Source organism: Puntigrus tetrazona, chromosome 10 (assembly GCF_018831695.1).
Source record: "Puntigrus tetrazona isolate hp1 chromosome 10, ASM1883169v1, whole genome shotgun sequence".
In the NCBI taxonomy this organism is placed as follows: domain Eukaryota; kingdom Metazoa; phylum Chordata; class Actinopteri; order Cypriniformes; family Cyprinidae; genus Puntigrus; species Puntigrus tetrazona.
The window spans coordinates 8,453,694-8,468,906 of NC_056708.1; the positions used below are offsets into that span (position 1 = coordinate 8,453,694).

Sequence of the window (15,213 nt, forward strand, 5' to 3'; positions counted from 1 at the left end):
ATATTAATCATTTTTTACCAACATATTTATAAATAAATAAATTAAAAGAAACCAAACTTAAAGTTTGTTTCTTTTCTTTTTAAAATTTGTATACATTTTCTTTTTATAATAAATAGCTACAGGTATACAAAAAGTATTATTAACAAAAGATGTTTGGGGAAAGATTTGCTTTTAGATCAGCAACATGTTGTGCTGTGACTTTTGGATGAACCTTTAAGAGGCACTTAAAAAAAAGGAAAAAAAAAACTTGGCAAAATGTCTCCATATATCAATGTTCTCTTAGAATGAGAACTGCAATACAAGCTAATCAGATTTACATTACATTGTCTGTTCAGGAAGTTGTTGCTCATAAAATGAATCCATTTTTTATTTTCCTCCTGTAAATTTCACTAAATCGTTTATTACTTGTGTATGTAGCTCTTTTCTGAAAGCAAAGTCATGTGTGTGGCCTTCACAGCTTTATGAGGTGCTACATTAAACATCACATGTGCTTAGTTGCAATAGGAGCTCCATGTCTTGTTGGAAACTGTTCTACATTTGTCATATGATGCCCTGTTTATAACATTGAATCATATGCTTGCCTGGGCCACCCAGACCTTAACGTATGTCTCCTTCTACTTTTTCCCTTAACTGTTACGTACTCTCATCTGACCCAGCTACTGCTTTATACTTTCCCATGAGCGATGCATCCTACGGCTTGCAAAGGAACCATAACTGCTATTTAGAAAAACATAATCAATGGTCTCCAAACTCTGTGTCTAGCCTCTTAAACCACTATACCCAGTGACAAACCGCAAGAACCAACGTTGAACGACTAGATGGAGAGATTTCCAAAGTCTTTTTTCCCTCTCTTTTTAGCGGACCCTCTCTTTTTCTTGTAACCAAGAAAATATCCTTTAAATTTAAGGCTTCACTGAAATGAGTGTCACAAATTACATGGATGATATTTCATTGTGGCCTTCGCTCTGAACCCATAGACTACATATTATCTTTCTCAATGTAAAATGAACTGCTTTTAGATGAGCCATTCTATATTCATCATCCACCAGTGCAATGAAATTATGCAAACTCTGTTGTGCACACTAGAGGGCACATTTTCACTTAACAATAGTATGGTATCTTTCTATTCTTTACAGACACTAAAGATTTACTAATTGCAGAAAAACTGAAATTTATTCAGCACAGCTTGCTTGACTCTCAAAGTTATAATGCAAATGGCCATCTAAAATGTAGATGGGTTCCTTCTTTATTGGAACACATTTGAAAAAAATGTAGCATTCCATAGTTCAAACAGCTGATTAAAACATCTCATTAATTCACAAGCAACGTGAGCAATCCACAAGATACACATAATAATAATAATAATAATAAACATACCCATCATTTTAAACTTCAAACGCTTGTTTTCTCCTAAAATATGAGTCCTTGAGTGCTATCTAGTGTAAAAAAATCAAGCAGATCAAGCACTGTTTACAAATGAAAACAGTCCACTGTTCTAAACAAATATACTGATGGATGTTTATATGGGAGGAAAACAGGATGGACTTTTTCAGTGGAAGATGGATTATGGATTACAGACTTATTTTGGCCAGCAGCAAACATGTATCTTTTCACTTCACAAAGATGTACTGGAGTCGTGTGGATTACATGTAATGTTTATATCAGCTGTTTGGACTCTGAGACAGCACCCATTCACTGCAGAGGATCCATTGGTGAGCAAGTGATGGAATGCTATTGCTCCAACATCTATTTCACACAAACAAACTCATCTAAGCGAGAGTAAAAAAAGAAAAGAAAGAAAAAGTATAGATATATATATATATAAATGTAATATATATGTATATATATGTATATATGTGTGTAAACTATTATTTTAAGAAATAAACTCCATGCCTTGAGTGCTTTATTGTTTTTAAAATAATTACAATAATTATCATATATGAAAAAAACATTTTAATATATAATTAATTTAAAATGTATGAAGTATATTGTATATATAATATATTTAGCATAAACGAATTTGCACTATAAAATATAGACTGTATGCAAACTGCACAGAACAGTTATATACTGAATAGGTGATTCATATCAGAGCTATAAAGCTGCATCAATCAATCAGCATCCAGAAAATTTGTGTTTTAGTCTACAGCATGTTGTATATTATTTTTACAAATGAGGGGTCTGAGAAATGCAGAGCAGAGAGGTCGGATGCCCACCAGGGCGGAGCGTGCAAAGCAGAGAGGTCGGACATCCACTAGGGCGGATCAGGTGGATCAGGTCAAGTCGGACACCCACCAGTGCGGATCTGGCGAGTCGGACACCCACCAGGGTGGATCGGGCGGCTTGGAGACCTCGGGTAGTAACTGGGACCTAAGAAGGGACGAGACGCAAAGGACAGGCAGAGCAGACGGGACTGGAACCCTCCAGGGCGAACTGGGCTGGCCAAGACAGCATATATGAGATCAGGGCCTGAAAGAAGCAAAGACGGACAACATAGACCAGGCATTTGGGCCCTGAAGACCGAGATTTGGCTGAAGACACCCTCCGTAGCTGTGGCTGGGCTGGACAAGAGTTTACAAGCAGCCTCCGGTGCAACTGGAGGGAACGAGGGTTCACTGGCGGCTCTCATAGCCATGATGGGGCAGAGCGGGAATTCATAAACGGCATCCCTAGCCATGGCTTGGCCAGACGAGGGCTCACAGGCAGCCTCCATATCCATGACTGAACTGAATAATGATTCACAGGTGGCCCTTATAGCCGGGAAGGAACGAGGTGAGAGTTCATAGACAGTTTTCGTAGCTCTGGCAGGGCTAGACCAGAGTTCATTATTTGTTTCCAGGGCTGAGGCAACCGCCATTACAGGAAGTGCAGTGGATGGGGCACGGAGAACAGTCTCAGGGATGACTTGTGCTGAAGCTCTGGGAATACCGACTGCCCTCACTGATATCACTGGTGGGTCTGCCAGACTGGAAATCAGTGCCAAACGCCCTCAAATGCAGCATCCACAATGTCTGGAAATACTGGAGAGGCATCCATGGTGGATGAGAACTAGGGGTTGGATATCCGCAATGGCTGAAAGCTACGGTGTGGCGGCGAGCTTGTGCAGGGGATCTGGGTAGGCAGCCATCTTGTGCAGGGGCTCTGGGCAGGCGGCCATTTTGTGCAGTGGCTCTGGGAAGGCGGCCATCTTGGGCAGTGGCTCTGGGAAGATGACCATCTTATACTCTATATACTCTATACTCTTATACTCATATTCTACTGATTTTAAGATCAGTGATACCTGCACACAAGACTTTAAACATAAAATGGGCCTTATCAACATTACATGACCTTTCTGAACCGCCCGCGTATTGCGTAATGCTGTAGGGCTTATTTTGCACAAAAATGGACATTTGCCCAAACTTTCTTTAAGAAATTACTTTCTTTCAGATTAACTTTTTTTTTTAACATTGTGAAAACATTGCAGTTGACTCAAGAGCAGTAGGCTATGACAAGAACAAAATGAATGTGAAGTGCATTGCAGCAACACTTTGAAATGGCAATGCATTATAAAAAAAACCCATAAATTCTTTTCCTCCTCTATGATCTGCTGGCGCATTCTAACAGATAAACGTGTTTTTCTTCACAAGGAGATGGGGTATTCTGAGAATGAAGCAGAGGCTCCGAATATCTGCTTATATTTCACAAAGGCCAGATTCAAACGTTTAAAGTCTTGCATTTCAGTGTAGCTTACTAACATGTCACCTGCGGCCTGTCTGTGTGAAAGAAAAATAGAAAACACTTTGTGCTCATCGTCTTATGAACATAACCAGCTGTACTGGGTAGCTGTTGTTTTTCGTAGATCACCCGGTACATTCAGCACCGGGCTTCCCTTTTCTCTGGCAGCTTCCTCAGGCAGTAGAACCACATATGAAAGTAATTAACCTAGTTCCTCTGTCCACGTTGCTTGCTTTCTCTTCAGTTGATAGGTAATGCAGTAAAAGCCGTCTGCTGAAAACACAGAGGCCTAAAAGTGGTATTGAAAAGACAATTAGGTAAAGCTGTAAGGAATCATTACAGCGACGTGGGCGTTTAAAGCACCACTCACACTAAAAAGTCACTTTGTACTGGACACACAAATTTGCTGCTTCCAACCGGAACAGAAGTGAAATGTGCCTGTGGAGAGCTTTCCGGCTCAAACGAATGGATTTTGTCAGTGAAATTTCGACCAACAATGGTAAACGTGACATCACTTACAACATAAAAACATAACTCACTTTCCTGAACTTCAGAGGAAAGGGAAGACCTTAATGTTGACAAAGTTGTTTTTTTTTATTCCCAGAATGTTCTAAGAATGTTAGCCTATTCTATTAGGCTACACCACGTCACTATTCGGCTCTCAAAATTAACCTATCCAAATAGGTCTACTAATGCTATGGGAATGTTCTGTATTTTGAAAATGGAACTTGAATGGACTTCATGAACTTATGAAAAAACAACAACTAGCCTACAGCTTTTACAGGCCTATACATGTTTTTATTTTATTAGTAACTTCTAGTAAATATCTAACATTACACTGGCCATCAGTTGATAGCCTATAAAAAAACTAAATTAACATAGGCCTAACAAATTTATAACTATAAATCTATAACTAGTCTATAACTTGTACAAATGTATCAAAATAAACTAGTAAACCGCTTATTTCAGATGGTTTCCATGACTCAGAGGCATGGAGCAAAACCTTAACTGGTATTGTGCACATCCACACTGGCCTACGTGGCACTCTGCACGTGTAGGCTGGATCGGGAGAGAATTCATCGAGAGTGAACAAGGGGAGGAGTCCCTCTCTCTCTTTTCACAGAACACCAAATAGTAACGTCTTTTCCATATTTCCTTTTAAACATTTCTGTCATTCCCTTTAGGTCATTTTTGAATTCCCTCATTATAAATCCCATGAAATGGGGGCTGTTTATGGGTAGGAGTAAACCACAATGTTATTATTGGTGGTGACAAAAAAAGAATTCAAAGTTAACTCAGACTTTTGGCTAAACATTAGATTTTCAGAGAAATTCTTTTGAACATCAGTGGTTGTGTAGGCTGGCCTTGTCTGCGTTTTTTTTTCCTCTTTCTTTTTCAAAATAGGGTGATATTGTAAGCCGTTATTTGAAAGCAGCAGAAGAAAGTAGGTTTAGTCTGAATGGATTGTAATTATACAAATATAGACGATGGGGACAAAAAAATTGATTGTGAAAGTAGAATTAGCTAATAATACAGACAATATATAGCCTATACCAGGGCCATGCGTGTCCTGACATTGTATGCTACCCATCAAATTTTTCCGACCAGAGTATGCACACGTCAATAACAACATTTAATGTATCAGAATTTATTATAAGGGTAGGTTTAGGACTGGGGTAGGTATAGACATTATTAAAACAAAATCTAAAAGCAGAAAAATTATTCATGGCTGGTTTACAGTAGCTATATAACTTATAGTCAATGAATATAACACATACCATGAATGTAACATAATTACTATGTTTGCATTTATGTAATTCCTCTTGTGAATATATATATATATATATATATATATATATATATATATATATATATATATATATATATATATATATCAAACATAACTTGTGATTTTAATAATGTATTAGTAAATGCTGAAATTAAAATTAAATACAGCAGAAGTATAGTTAATTCTCAGTTCATGTTACACTCCCAGTAACTTTTCACCACGCTGTAGTACTAGCGCCACCTGTTGGCAAAGATGTATAACTATCAACATCTAGCATCTTGTTAATGTTCCCTTTTCAATTCACTGATTTTTAAAAACAGTTTATATTTGATATGCTTTGTATGCTTTTGTGAACTAAAACTAATTTCAATCAATTTAGTCTTCCTACAATATTTTAAGGATCCTGAATTTGGGCAGGAGCAAATTAATTGTATGAAAAGCTAAATAGGGGATACAATAATGGCAATGTGTATTTGTAGTCCTTTTTATAAAGTAGGAATAAATTATATTTGTAGACACTCATAAAACTAAAATATCTAACCCTAAACGTGCAGCATTATTAATACCAATATAGTATTAATACAGCTTGTTGGTTAGTTATGTTATGGTAGTAATATTGACCTATTCGTTATAATAATGATATAATACTCTAAACAAAACTCTGACAGAGCTGGGCCTACATAAAACTGGGTGGACTAAGTGCAGTGTAGTCTATAAAAACTGCATATAAAATAAAACTTACATTAACTTAATTAAGTACATTAAATTAATTAATTTCAACTAATAATGTTTTCATTTCTTTTCTTTGTTTTTACTAATAGCTTACATGATTTAAATTAAAAGTATAGGCTATAGTACCTCAACATTCGTGTCTGAGCTGACACAGATAACAATGAACTGTTGTATTTGTATTAACTAACATTGACAAACATAATTAATATTGTAACAAATGTATTGCTGCTTTTTTAAGTTTACATCAGAGCCCTGCATGAGCCTTAAATTTAGGCCATATATTGTCCCTGGGCTGAGATGATCAGGCCCTACTCAGGTAAAAAAAAGAAGTACAATTCAATAATGTAATTAAAGTGCTCTATAAACTTAAGATCACCTAAGTGTACGCAACTGAGCTATTTTGAGACACCGAGAATATGAACTAAAACGCACTTTTAACATACTATCTTTGTTTTTAAAAATGTATTTAGTTACCACTTATATTACACTTGAGTGTACTATTGTATGAAAGACGGTTTTAATTGTGCTAATGAGAGCAAGTCTCAGTACTATGGTACTATCTGAAACCTGACTGGAAACTGGAAACAGGCCTAGTTTTAGAGAGTGACTGTAATTTTTAAATGTAAAAGAGTCATTCTATGAAATCAATTTATTTTTCTGTTAACTTGACCCTGTTTGTTAGATTCACTCACTCACTATATTTACTCTTTCACATATTGCTAACTATCTCTTTCAGTCACTCATCACTCACACACTCACTATTTTTATATCTAAAGCAGGGGTGTCAAAATCAGTTCCTGTAAACTCAGCTGTGCACACAAAACTATGTAGTTTTCAAATAAGCATGAAGATCTTTAATTGGGGTTAAATCTAAACTGTGCAGGAACTAGTTTGACACATCTGAGTGAAGGTCAGAGATGGAGATGGGATGCAGAGCAAAGAAAAAGAAGATGACTAGGGATCTAAGTGAACAAGGGAAGTGTCAGCTGCATAAGATGTTGAGGAAGCAGAGCAGAGGCTATAGGAAGCACAGACTGTCCAGTCTAATAGTCAAAGTAGCAGTTAGAATTGTCATGGTCAGATGGTGTACACCGCTTTAAACTGTTGCCCTCTGGTTGGCACTACAGAGCACTGAGCACCAAAACAGATTCTGAGTTAGGATTATAAATGAATGGACACTTGTAGAGAAAAAGAAGCAGGCCATCACTGTTGAGTTATGTTGTCTGCAATATTAAATACACACAGTATATTAATTTTTAAGCCAATCTTGTATTTAAGTTTAGTTGCCAACAGGTTGCTACATAAAAACGGCAAGAATATCAGTTTAGATCAAATTTAAGATTTCATTTCATTTCAAGTTGTGAGCCGAATTAAGCAACTTTTTTGTCTTAACATTAGAAGTCACAACAGCTTGTGGGTAGTGTGGTTATGTCCCCAGCCTGCTATCCTCATGATGTTTCCACAACCCTTTTCAGTTGATGTTGTAAGTGAGAATGTTTTCTGTGGTTAATGTTTATGAAGAAATACTTCCGCATGCCATTTCTGTCAAACATAATCAAGCCAGGTTTTAGCAGAGACTGGCATGCTGGAGAAGCTGAAGCATTTTTTTTTGGTTGTGTATTCACACTCTCCATTTAAAAATGAATCAATGTGTTTATTTATTTGTTTATTTCACTTTGCAAAGAGAATACACAAAAAAATAGCTGTCACACCATGGACTACAGAATATTTTTGTTGCAATCAAACAACAAATCCAAAACCAAAACATTTTAACAAACAGTACATGAAAGAAATAATCCTAATGCTTTAAACACTGCACTATTCAAAGACTAAGAATAACTGCACTCTTAATTTTGCATAGCTAACAGTCATAGCCATCTTATTAATAAAACAAAACACCACCAACAACATGAAAAAGGGCAACTTCTTAAATAATACAGCAAGAATATGTTGTTGTTGTTTTTTTTAAATGGAAAATTTGCAGATTTACATATTGCATTTTACACATGTTATAGTATTGGATCATAAGCAGTAGTATCAAACAGGGAAAAGAATATGGCCAGAGAAATAGCTGGATTTGCCTATACCATTAGCCCCCCGAGAAGCCTCTATCCATACACAATCTCCTCTCTGCAGATTCAGAACCACACTCCCTTCTGCTAATGATCTTGTATTAAGGTTGATTGTATTAGCAGTTAACTGTACAGCATCATTTTTTTTTAAGGTAACAGTACCCAAAGTCCGAGTTCCTAGGCATGAGAACTGAAATTCATATACACCGGGTATATGGCAGAAGAACTGCCCTAATGTTTGGTTATAATGATTCTGTCCATTGTAAAGGACATGATCAAACACAATGACCTTAGCACTGACAGGAAGGATGGTGTCAATAGAAGCAAAGAAGGCAGACTGTTGTCCTGTGGTATTAATGGGAGGCCCAGGGGGCCTGCTACACCTCGTGGACCTGAAATAATTAAAATTTAGAATAAATGATAAACAATTTTTAAGTGATATTTAAGTAATATTTAGAGGGCATGTTTAATGCATGACTGGCTTACCAGGTTCCCCTGGAGGTCCTCTGGGTCCGGGAGGCCCTTGGAAGGAATCCTTATCTGAGAGGGAATGAATAGATGTTTTATGTTTGTACTATCCAACTTTTTCTTCAAAGTGGAAGTAAGCCTATTGGTGAGGCTTTTGGTTCATTAGATGCTTTAGGTAAATAATGAGAAGACTAACAATGTGCAGTAAACAGTAAAACTGTTTGCACTCCAAACCAATGTGTTTATAATTAAGTAATACATTAAAATAACATGATAAGACACACCAATTTTTAATATCAAGAAGCAAAAAGAAGCTACATCCATAGAATTGACAAATTCTGACCCATTTCTACGTCAGTAAAAGGTGCATAAGCCTAAGAAAATTTGCAATCAGAGTTCTAAATGTAAAAGATGCCCCAAGACCAAGCACAATTATTTGAATCAATCAAAAGGTGGAAGGAAGGTCTGCTTACAAAGGTTTGGTGTAGTTTAGGTTTTGGTTTGGTGTATGCTTTCATGAAACACTGCATGATATTTGAATTATATACTTTATAATCCATATATATGTCACTGCACCAATCCAGTGTACAGAAAAGCAGATCAAAGAAGATACCTAAGCTGTGTCCAGTTTAAAGATTTTGCAGTGAACTGATTGCCATTTTAACCTCAATTATAGGTCATATGCAAAACAAATAACTTGCTCTTTTTGCTTGCATTTAGGAAAAAACAAACACTTGTCTAACCTCATTTCCAATGTCTGAAATGTGGATGCCACCATCACCTGAAAGGTCAAACACCAAATTACAGGTGCACTAAATTGTGGTGACCATGCAGACAGATTGTAATTTTTTACAATTATTTACTATCCAAGCACATGTAAAGCTATTAAGAAGCTTAGGCAGAAATTTGCATTCAAAGGAAGATTTATGTATGACTGTGTCACACATACACATTTAAGTGCTCTCTTGCTTTGGCCCCTTACCGGTTTCAATCCAAGGAGTGAGGTCAAAGGCTGGGATATCTCCACAGTTAACAAAATTGTTAGAACTGGTGAAACGGAAAGGATCATAGGGAACTCTGAGGATTCCAGTGTTGTCACAGATGATGCGGGCTAGCGAAACAGAGGCCAGTGATGCCTTTTGTTTGGTGGTGAACACGCCATGGTTCTCAAACCATAACCTGAAAAAAATGTGACACTTGGCATTAACACCTCTCTAACACATACTAGTTGTAGGCAGAGGTATCCTGTCCTGCCCCTGGACCAGTGTACTGCAGAGTTACTTCCAACCTGTCCCAACATACCTGCCTGGAAGTTACTTGAAGACCTGATTAGCTGATTCAGGCATGGTTAATTAGGGTAGTTTGTTTTGGAGCTGAACTCTGCAGGATAGTGGCCCTCCAGGAGGATGATTGGATTAATACACACAGATGATATTTACCTATCCCCCTGGCGGACATGCTGGAATTGTGTAGAGATGAGGCAGGCAAAAAGAGGACCGACACGAGCACCAGGAGCAAAAGGCTCAGCAACGCCTCCCAACCAAATGTCAATGTTCTCAGGGGTGCCATAAAGCTCAAGCAACCTGCTAGCCAATTCAGTATTGTTCATCACCACAGCCAATTCTTGCACATTCTGAGGGGTGGACAGTCCACAGAACCGGCGCCATGAATTATAGCCTTATAAGGAAGAACAACAGAGTTTTAAGTTAAGGTTAACCATAATGCAGCATTAAGTCACACACATTGGTTTTACATGGTTGGGTTTAAAGCAGGGTTGTCCAAACTGTCAGTCAGTCCTGGAGGCCCAGAATATAGAACCAACTTGCCTCAACACACCTGCATGGAAGTTTTTAGTATGACTATCAAGACCTTGATTAGCTGGATCAGGTGTGTTTAATTGGGTTTGAAGCTAAACTTCACAGGACAGTTGCCCTCCATGAGCAAGACAGGACCTCCCTGGTTTAAAGGGTTCTGAAAGGGACAAGGCCAGAATATTTACCTGGTATACCGTGGTCACGGCTTCTCTGCATGTTGAGGGCAGCCAAGTCCAAAGCAATGTGTTCTGTAAAGGCAAACAGCCTCTCTCTAAGAGCATCCACCAACATGTGGTCCTGTGTGTTCAGTTTAGCTGGCCGACCAATCAGTCCACGAAGCAGAGGATCGATACCACCTAAGAAAGATGAAAAGCAGAAGTAAAATAAGATTGAAAGAGAACAATTGTAGCAGATGAAAAATTCTTTAGTTTTTCTGAAGCAAGCATCACAAACACACCCTCAAAGATCACCCTCCAAGGAGAAAAGAAGGCTTCGTAAAGGGGCACGCTTGGAAATTGAGGATGGTTCTGGTAATTTTCATCAAGACGAAATATCATTGGTTGTATGGCCAAGTGAGCAAAACGGAAAGCTGCAGTGGCAAAGACATTTGCAATGGTAGGGTCCACATTCTCATCATAACCTGGATATAATCCAAGATGTTTATTGTAAGCATCAGGGCCCACAATATGTGGCAAGTATTCCTTAATCACCAATATCTAAAAGGAAAGGAGAGGTTGATCATGCACATATATGTTTTACTCCACATGTAACTGTTTATCCTTGTTGCAGTTTTGATTAGGTATCTTTACCTGGTTGTAGGCACCCACAATTTTCCTTGCTTCTTGATAGAGGGTTTCACTACTCCATGTAGGGTTGAGCACACGTAGGGCACGAGCCAATCTATTGTGCTCCCTCACAAAAAGGGTGTGTATTGAGGTGAGTGCAGTGTTTTCATCAACACGAACATCCCCTATACAAATTGAAAGATCACTAGCATTTGCAACATGAAGTTAAGCAAATAATTGTGATAGCATTAACTTTAGATCAGGGATCTCCAACCCTGCTACTGAAGACTGCCATCCTGCAGAGTTCAATCTCTGTTTGATTACCTGGTTCAGGCATAGGAACTGAAATCTGTAGAACAGCAGCTCTACAGGATAAGAGTTTGAGACTCCTGTTCTAGTCTGGGAATTTGCCTGTTAATTGCATTATGAAGGCTCACGTTACTAACCTGCAATGAAGCAAGGAACCTCTTCAAGGGTGGTGTCATTTAGGGTTTTCCTACGCGTGGCACACATTTTGCTTTCTACACTGGTAAAAGGCAAAAGCTCTCGTCCACTGTCAAGAAACTGATCATTGACACGTAGAAGACCACCATCATTGGTCAGGTCACGAAGTTCCTTTGCAAGACCATCCTCGGACCCGTAAACCTGTCCAGCATCTAGGAAAGCTGTTAGAGCATTAATCTGTTCCCGAACTTTGGAGTTCCCACCAAACATATAGGCAGTGTTTCCAGAACCACAGGCGGGTGATGAACGGAAGACAGGGAGACAAGTGTCAGGCCTCAGGCGCTGATCTCCTGGAGGGGCCTGTGTTCAGACAGACATAAATAAAGCATGAAAGGCTGTTATTATACAATAACAAGAGTGGGATTATTATTGACAGAAGGGCGGTCCTTGACTGACCGGAATTGGGAAACAGGGTTCAGAACGCTCACAACTCTCATCGCAGTTGAGGCCATTGCTAAAGGATCTGATACTTGGTGAGAAGGGTGTTAAAGTCAAATCATGGTCAACCCATTGCCCAAAGATGGTGAGCATGAAGGTAAAGTCACAATCACTCTCTATGTCAGCATCTGCAGTGCTTAGAATACGATTTGAAACCAGTCTGACCTGGAAATAAAGAGGATGACAGAATTCAGACATTGTTAATTGATTGGTGTCCTCATTGATCCAGTTGTCCAGTAAACTATTCATAATCATCTCCATCATACCAGGGGCAGCGTTGCACCATTGTGTTTTTTGTTAGGATCCCACCCTTTGGGCTGGGAGATGCCATCTTCATAGTGAGCAGGCAACCACCGAGTAAAAGCAGTATTGGATGCACCAAGGAGTGGGTTCCTCCTGGGAATTTTAAAGTTAGGTGTTTAACTTTGAGTCTTTGAAAAAAGACTAGACTAATAAGGAGGGAAAGACTGACCGGTTGTTGCAGACACTGGTGATAGTTCGATACTTGTTTATGAGGGGTGTAGTCCTACAAGATGGGGGCCGGATTTGAGCTGTACAGCCTGTCAGACGTTCAATGGTGTTAAGCTCATCTGGAGTAAGCAGGTCTAGGAGAACACACATATAATTACAGTCTTAGGCATGGAGCATCAGACAGTGATAAATCTGATCTGAGCATTGCAAGATTTTCAACATGCTGTCTTTATACCTGTAGCATTGATGGATCTCTTATGTACATGATGGGCTTTCTGACTGATCAGCCTGAGTGTCTGCACCATGTAGTCTGCAGCTCTCACTGCCTCTCGTGTCTTTCTAGCTGGCTGTTTCAGTAGACGTAGCTTGTCGGAAGGCTTGATTACATCTCTGCGCACCCTTGCTAAACTCCTAGAAGTAGGCAGAATAATAAAATAAGTAGATCAATAACTGGGTTGATGGAACAGGAATATTGAGCAACATTTTTATAACCATTACTCACTCATCGCGAGAATACTTGTAAGCAGCATCCACAATTTTCTTTGCTTCCTCAATTGAATCTAAAATGTATCGTCTCCCAGGACTTTCATCTTCTTCTGAAACATAAAATAAAGCATATTACATATGACTAATTCTAATGAAACTTTAATTCCCTTTCCCCCTTTTAATGGATAAATTAATTGAATTTCCACAGTATAAGATATTTATGACTTTATATATTATAGCATTATTTTTTATTTATTTTTATTTTATTTAATTTTTTTATTACAAAAATGCAGCAGTGGAATAAATGATGTAGTCATGAAATCTTAAATGACTGAAAGCACAAGACCAATTTTCTTGCATCAGAAAAAAAAAAACAAAAAAACTATGGTGATGTTTTTGATTCTATATTGTTGCTTCATAAGAGTTTATTTTTTGATTACATGATTATTGGTAAACTTACCACACAATGAAAGAGCAAAACAGCATCCCACCACAAAAAAAGAAGTGTGAAGATTCATCTCTGAAACACATATTGAGACATATAGAGAATGAGCACATAAAAGACATCATATTCATGAAAAATTTCAGTTTTATGCATTCCAACATAAAACATTTATTTTTTAAATAAAATAATTTTTTATTCTAACATTGCAGTTTTTAAACAAACCTGTTTAAGAGGCACACAATAATTTATTCTAAAATGAAAAAAAGATAAATGTAAAAATCATTTCTCTCTCTCTCTCTTTCTCTCTCTCTCTCTCTCTCTCTCTCTCTCTCTCTCTCTCTCTCTCTCTCTCTCTCTCTCTCTCTCTCTCTCTCTCTCTCTCTATATATATATATATATATATATATATATATATATATATATATATATATATATATATATACTGCATTTGTATTTGCAATCACATTCAACAATAAATGTGTTTAATCTTAGAGAAAAATATATAAAATTTAAAGAGAAGATTTAGACATTGCATTTCTCACCTGAGTAACAGGTCTCTCTCTGTCTCTCTGGTTCTGAACTCAAGGCTGTGAGTGTGTTGTATTGGATGGAACAGACATGCTTTTAAACCATCCCTCATCCTCTGTTAAGCATCAGTGGTGGAGTCTCAGGCGGGGCAACAGATTTACTTCCTTCTTCCTTTTCACAAGTGTATTTACCATATGTGGTGTTTGTTTTATTGATTTATTTGAGGTGACAGTCTGACATTGATTTACTTGTCATTACTTTACGTTACAGGAATGCAAGAACAATAGTTCTGTCATAATTTATTCACTCTGTTGTCATTCGAAAACTGTATGTTTTTCTTTCTTCCATGGAACATGTAAAAAACAGAAGAAGTAATTTTGGGAAATGTCTCCATGTTTACAATGGCCACCCATCTTGTGGGGTCACCACTGTTCTTTAAAAAATAAAGAAAGATATACAGGTCATACAGTTCAGGAACAGCATGTAAATAATGATAGAATTGTTTTATTATTTTTGTTGAACTGGTAACTTCACAGCATTGCATATGTCATATTATAAGCTGAATAATTAATATTACATATTAATTAAAAGTTTTAAATTAAATAAATACAATAAAAAATGAATACATTATGAAGTTGGTTTAATAGTTGACAAAGATTATAAAAAATAGAAACGGTTTATAAAAATATATGTAATAATTAAGTTCGTAAAATTCACCTTGGGATAAAATGTTTGAAAACAATTTTTTTTATATTTTCAAAAAATGGCCTTTCAAAAAAAAAGAATGAATAATTAAATCTAACAATTCTGGAAAATTATTGACATTTTAGACATTTTTGTGACCAAAAATGCTGAAGATATCAAAAACTTTTTAATATTCTCTCTGCTCTCGGATTTCAGCTTTGCACATTCTCTCAATCAATAAAGCAAAAATAAACACAATATTATTATTATTTTAAAACTC

General features: G+C 37.3%; 2 protein-coding genes across 4 annotated transcripts in view; both read right to left on the reverse strand.

The window, feature by feature from the left end:
* cadm2a (cell adhesion molecule 2a) overlaps positions 1 to 15,213 on the reverse strand; it is a 1,030,129-nt gene that overhangs the window by 451,333 nt on the left and 563,583 nt on the right. The gene's annotated exons all lie outside the window — the stretch shown is intronic.
* Positions 8,553 to 14,414, reverse strand: mpx (myeloid-specific peroxidase). The gene is made up of 16 exons (XM_043250628.1): positions 14,264 to 14,414; positions 13,737 to 13,796; positions 13,293 to 13,386; positions 13,026 to 13,201; positions 12,792 to 12,924; positions 12,586 to 12,715; positions 12,278 to 12,484; positions 11,824 to 12,181; positions 11,402 to 11,562; positions 11,050 to 11,308; positions 10,778 to 10,948; positions 10,218 to 10,455; positions 9,761 to 9,957; positions 9,522 to 9,559; positions 8,797 to 8,850; positions 8,553 to 8,702 (listed from the first exon to the last, which is right to left on the reverse strand). Exons 2-16 carry the CDS (start codon positions 13,792 to 13,794, stop codon positions 8,688 to 8,690), a joined length of 2,289 nt encoding a protein of 762 aa, XP_043106563.1. The 5' UTR covers positions 13,795 to 13,796; positions 14,264 to 14,414; the 3' UTR covers positions 8,553 to 8,687.

What these genes read in the sequence shown, in the direction of transcription:
- mpx (XM_043250628.1), bottom strand. Translation starts at nt 13,794, where the DNA reads ATGAATCTTCACACTTCTTTTTTTGTGGTGGGATGCTGTTTTGCTCTT. An exon ending in ACCAGTGTCTGCAACAACCG is followed by an intron (nt 12,716 to 12,791) that starts GTCAGTCTTTCC and finishes TAAAATTCCCAG; the next exon opens with GAGGAACCCACTCCTTGGTG. An exon ending in CATGTCCGCCAGGGGGATAG is followed by an intron (nt 9,958 to 10,217) that starts GTAAATATCATC and finishes CATTTTTTTCAG; the next exon opens with GTTATGGTTTGAGAACCATG.